This window comes from Rana temporaria, chromosome 9, assembly GCF_905171775.1.
Source record: "Rana temporaria chromosome 9, aRanTem1.1, whole genome shotgun sequence".
NCBI classification, from domain to species: domain Eukaryota; kingdom Metazoa; phylum Chordata; class Amphibia; order Anura; family Ranidae; genus Rana; species Rana temporaria.
In genome coordinates, this window is record NC_053497.1 from 155,254,607 (window position 1) to 155,260,849 (window position 6,243).

At 31.3% G+C, this 6,243-nt stretch overlaps 1 protein-coding gene across 1 annotated transcript in view; it reads right to left on the minus strand.

Annotated features, from left to right (window-relative positions):
- The window catches only part of NR5A1 (nuclear receptor subfamily 5 group A member 1), a 365,438-nt gene extending 361,477 nt beyond the window's left edge, over positions 1 to 3,961 (minus strand). The window contains exons 1-2 of the mRNA XM_040324867.1: positions 3,761 to 3,961; positions 2,426 to 2,544 (exon numbers count right to left, since the gene is read on the minus strand). Coding sequence (XP_040180801.1) covers positions 2,426 to 2,544; positions 3,761 to 3,872 — 231 coding nt within the window. The 5' untranslated portion in view covers positions 3,873 to 3,961. The remainder of the gene's footprint in view (positions 1 to 2,425; positions 2,545 to 3,760) is intronic.
- Between the last annotated feature and the right edge of the window lie 2,282 nt (positions 3,962 to 6,243).

Sequence of the window (6,243 nt, forward strand, 5' to 3'; positions counted from 1 at the left end):
TTAATTGTGCCCTGCTTCCACTGGGATGAAAGAAAGAAAGAAAGAAAGAAAGAAAGAAAGAAAGAAAGAAAGAAAGAAAGAAAGAAAGAAAGAAAGAAAGAAAGAAAGAAAGAAAGAAAGGAAGGATGATGCAAGGATGGATAGTTAGTTTAATATTAACTGAATTAATGGAATTTTTTTAGTAGTACTAGTCATTATTTTTCAGTCCAACCTAATAGCTTGACCGTTTGTTCTAATCCTTTTTTTGCTTAGCTTTAACCTGTATATATGTTATTACAATTTAGTAAAAAAGCCAAGGAAAAAATAGTGTGATGCTACAGATTGCCATTCATTCGACTTTAATATGCTTGGAAAATAAAAGGATTGTGCCACATAAAAAAATAAATAATAATAATAAACCACACAGACAGGACATGTCCTGTCTAGCCCAGTAGTTTTTCTTGGTCACCAGCTTGAAAAGTTAGTTTGGAGGTTCTATTCCCCACTTTGCCAACATGAATTTAGCTTCCTCCATTAAAGATTTTATTTTTATTGTTTTAACATTACTATGCTCAGATAACCTTTGAACATAGAAAAGTCACAAGATTTTCCATCATGCTGGAAAATATCTCACAGCAAGCATACTCATAGGATTTGTTTGTTTGTGTTAATTGTGTGCTAGGATTTACATAATTTTTCTTTTTTTTTTATTATGTCAATCCTTCAAGCACACAATCAACAATTAGTGTGTGTTTAATATCTTTTGGTAAAATATGTCTTTCTTTTTAGCCATACACCAAAAAGAATATTCTACACATGTGCATACAAAAAAAAAAAAAAAATACTATAGGTTAAGGAATCATTATTCTCAATACTAAATTGTCATTTTTGTTTTATGTTTTGCCTTTTGGTGTATCAATATGATTTAGGTCAAGTTAAATGTAAAGCAATGTTTTACTTATAGGACAGACTGAGACGTTGCAGAAACACTTTATTTCTTTCAAATTTATCCTAATCATGTATTGTAATCTGTAGTGCAAAAATCAGCTGGCTTGGAGCATCATATTGAATACGGGAACACTTTTGCAGAGCTGCCTGCCAGCTGCATGAAAACTCAGCCTGTGCCTGATCTCTACAGAGTATGATTTAAAATGCCAAACCTAGTGACCTTATTATATTGTAACTTTAGTGTCCAGTAGAGCACTCATAAATATATTGCTTTAGGTTAAATTCACAGAACTTCACAAGAGGATGCAGATCTTCATTTTCAGTAATGTGACTGTAATATTCAAATCTCATTGAATGCAGCTGAAAATAAATGTCACTTTTTAAAATAGTGATTATTCTGGGATTGTAGCTTTGCGAAGCCTTATTTAATTTTTGTCATGAGAGCCTGTTGTCCAATTAGTGAATGAAGATGACATATTCTAATTGCTATAGTATTTGGCGTGCCTCCATTAGGATTTTTTTTAAGTTGTACATAAGCATATGTTTATTTGCACCTACTGTAAAGCATTAAAGGATATGAAAGAGCTGTACAAATACAAACTAATAACACTACTACTACTAGTGATACTAATCATTATCCTCATCATCATATATTATTATTGTTATTATGATTGTATTATTTTTGCAACTGAAAACTGGGCACCAGGGTTCCGTAGCAAATAGGTGGAAAAATCCAACCCAAACCACAAACAGATATGCCTGCTGCAATCTGATACCACTGAACCTGGCAGGGTTGTCTCTTAATCATTGGCTATGTATGGGTAACCGTAATAACTTAGCTATATTATCATTTAAATACAATTTATCTATGAATGATGCATTATCAAGATAGACTAATTGATACTTGAAGTATTTTTACATACAATGGACAGTAAATTACTACTACACAGTATTGAAAAACAATAACATGTAACCAGCATTAACAAGTGATATACCAGCAAAAAATAACAGCAGCAATAAACATTATGTATAAATGCAGACAAATTAAGAGTTTTTTTTAAAAAAAAAACTGAATTTAAACCTCAAAATAATAATAATAATAATAATAATAATAATAATAATAATAATAATAATAATAATAATAATAATAATAATAAGATGATGTTGTTGATGATGTATAAATTATGTATAAATGCAGACAAATTAAAAGAGTTTCAAAAAGAAAAAGCGGAATTTAAACCACAAAATAATAATAATAATGATAATAATAATAATAATAATAATAATAATAATAATAATAATAATAATAATAATAATAATAATAATACGATGATGCTGATGATGATGATGATGACTGCCGACGATAGCAATAATCTTAATATTATTAGTAATATTATTGTTAAAAATAATAATAATTTTAAAAAAGTTGAGTGGGCTGTTGGGATGTGCTCTGTGCCTGTCATTGTGATCATCATCGTCACACAACCCATACACATACCTTGCAGCTTTCACAGGTGAGGAGCCCATAGTGATAACCAGACACCTTGTCCCCGCAGACTGGGCACATTTCATCCAGATCTTCGTCGTAGCTATAATCCATCACCTTGCTGTGACTTCCTGCGAGGGAAAGACGGGAGAGAAAGCCAAGAGCTCGATCACAACTGGCATCAATCACATCGGTGGTTGAAACAAAGCTGCCACCTCCGTGTCACCCAATCACTGCTGGAATGTGATGATCATAGACATATAGGGGAGATAGCCACATCCTCACACATCAGCCTCCCAGCACTCATTGGTGGCCATTGGACCTCCATCTACATAAAGAAAATAAGGCTTCATCCAGCCACTATCTATCTATCTATCTATCTATCTATCTATCTATCTATCTATCTATCTATCTATCTATCTATTTACCTGTCTGTCTGTCTGTCTGTCTGTCTGTCTGTCTATAAATATATACAGATATGCGACTGCTCCTTTCATTGTGTGTAATTATGCCTGCCACTGAAGACCCGATATCTGAATATCAGGACTGCAGTTTATAATCATAATGATCAGATACACTTAACTATAAAAAAAATGCATCATCTAAATAGAAATGTACAACACCAAACAGGTACATTAGATGATGTACAAAGATGTATTAAACATTATGGACATGTAGAATTGCTGTCCATAAAGTTGTACCAATAAACACCAAGAGTTCGTAACATTTAATTATCTCTGCCAGGTGGAGAAAATAAGTGTGTGCAATAATAATAATAATAATAATAATATTAATAAGGATTTACACAACATCTAAAAAAGCAGACCTATAAAAACATTCAGTGTAGAGTGTAAGACTTAGAGAATATATATAGATAACTATATATAAATATAGATAGATAGATAGATAGATAGATAGATAGATAGATAGATAGATAGATAGATAGATAGATAGATAGATAGATAGATAGATAGATGTATATTTTTTTCTTCATCTGTCTTTTTTTTTTCGCTCTGTAAACATATACACAAAATACACATATTTTTCTGATCACACATGGCAAATCATATATTTATTTATTTTATTCTTCGATTCTCTTATCTTCCATGTCCATATATACAAAATATATATACTGTATATGTGTATATGTGTATATAAATCTATATATCTATATACCTATATCTATCTATCTATCTATCTATCTATCTATCTATCTATCTATCTATCTATATATATATATATATATATATATATATATATCAACATGACTCCTATTACTAACATGTGAATTCGGTATTTGGTTGTGAGCAGAGTGATACATGAAGTATGTAGATGTGATCCTCTTACCAGTAGAGCAGTGCAGCTTGTAGTCCTGATCAGTCGTGCAGTCCCCGTCCACCTTAGATAACAGGAGGCTGTCAGAGGGCTCGCTCTCCTGGAAGGACTGTGGGCGCACCATGTGTCGGAGAGCGCCGCTTCCTATTTACACCTCACCTCTGTCCACATTGGGGGAGTGACAGCCCGTCTATGCCTCGGCCACACCCACCCAACGGGACATTTAAATCGTCCACAAGGATGGATACCTCTGCCAGGGGGCTGGCATCTTCCGTGCATGCTGATTGGCTAGCACCGCAGCCAATGAGGAAAAGGAGCTATCGAGAACCTCCGTGATTAACTACCAGGCAAATTCTGCGTTGACCACTGATGTATATCATGTAGAAGAATTGTTCATACGTTAGAACGAATGCAGTCATGTTTTATACTAAATCATTTCAAACGTATACACTCTCCTGGAATATATATATATATATATATATATATATATATATATATATATATATATATATATATATATATATATATATATATATATATATATATATATATATATATATATATAATGTATTAATTTATTTTGCACCAACGCAAATCTGTTCTTTGCCTATGCATGCAATGATAGATTCCCCAATATTATCAAAGATTAACAAAAAGCAAAAAGGGGTTTCAACACAGAAAGTCAAGATGTAAGATTCAGGAAGACGAAGCAGTACAGCTGTGCAATTCATTGAATCTTATTGAGTAATAAATGCTGTCTCTCTGTGCTGCAACCCCTTAATTTTTGTGATATATATATATATGATATATATATATATATATATATATATATATATATATATATATATATATATAGACAGATAGATAGATATAGAGATCTATCTATCTATCTATCTATCTATCTATCTATCTATCTATCTATCTAATAGATATAGATAGATAGATATCTATATCTATATAGATAGATAGATAGATAGATAGATAGATAGATAGATAGATAGATAGATAGTTATCTATCTATTTATCTATCTATCTATATAGATAGATACATATATACATATATATATATATATATATATATATATATATATATATATATATATATATATATAGATCTATCTATCTATCTATCTATCTATCTATCTATCTATCTATCTATCCATCTATCTATCGATAGATATTATAATAAATTGTGTATATATTTTGTATATATAGTGCGTTTGTAATAATAGAGAAATAAAGCAGGGCGCACCGTTGAAAAAAAAAAAAAAAAGGGGGATTTTTTTTTTTTGTTGTTGTATATGTGGGGTTTATATCCATTGATAGCAATGCTCGAAATATAGATAGATAGATAGATAGATAGATAGATAGATAGATAGATAGATAGATAGATAGATAGATAGATAGATAGATAGACAGGTAGATAGATAGATAGATAGATAGATAGATAGATAGATAGATAGATAGATAGATAGATAGATAGATAGATAGATAGATAGATAGATAGATACTCTATGTAGTTGTATATGTGTGTTGTTTATATATATATACATAAAATCACAAAACTATAGTATAAAACTATACTGAGCATCACTGTTGATATTTTAAAATGACAATTGCAATGTATCTGGATACTGGTGCTTTCAATGATTTACGTTCCTACTTTTCTGATTAAGATAGAATACTAATATTATTCATAATAATGTTAATAATAATAATAATAATAATAATAATAATAATAACAACAACAACAAGGTATGATTAATAATATTTTTATTATTATTTCTACTACTACTATTATTAATAATAATTTGGTAATATTATTATTATTATTTTTTGTATTATTCCTGATGGTCCCACTGAACAAAAAACAGAAACCCTGACCCACCTGTGTGTCCAATATATAGTATAACACAGAACACAAAGGCTGGTCGCTAATGTAACTGCCGTTGTCCCAGCACTAATGGTGTAGTGCCTTGATTTGACACAGAACAGTATAAGGCCATATGTGAACTCTTTCCAATTAGAACTCCATCTAATTCCAATTCCATATAGTTCATTGCATTTAAATTCCCATCAAACAGGTCCCCGCACAGAGCAGAAAGCTTTATTTGATTCTAATTGAGGTAATAGAATGCAACAAGCCCTGGCCCGTCTGTCGCCCTCATTCTTCCCTGACTGCCGTTTTTATCCCGGGCACAATGTAGTCGGCGGAGTTGTATTCAGGACCCAATCTGTACAAAACGACAAAACGACATAAAATACCGGGATACTCTGGGACGGCTAGAAGCACTTTTTTTTTTTTTTTTTTTTTACATTATCCTTGCATATAACAAAAAGCCGAGTAATTCAAGGTAAAAAAAGTGACTGAGCAGAAGCTGTATGAAAGCCTGGTGCTTTTCAGTAGGGTTTACCCCTTTAGAGTTCCAAGCTGTTGAGGCAAAAAAATGAATAAAAAATGAAAAGAGGGAAGAAGACATAAAAGTAAGCAGACA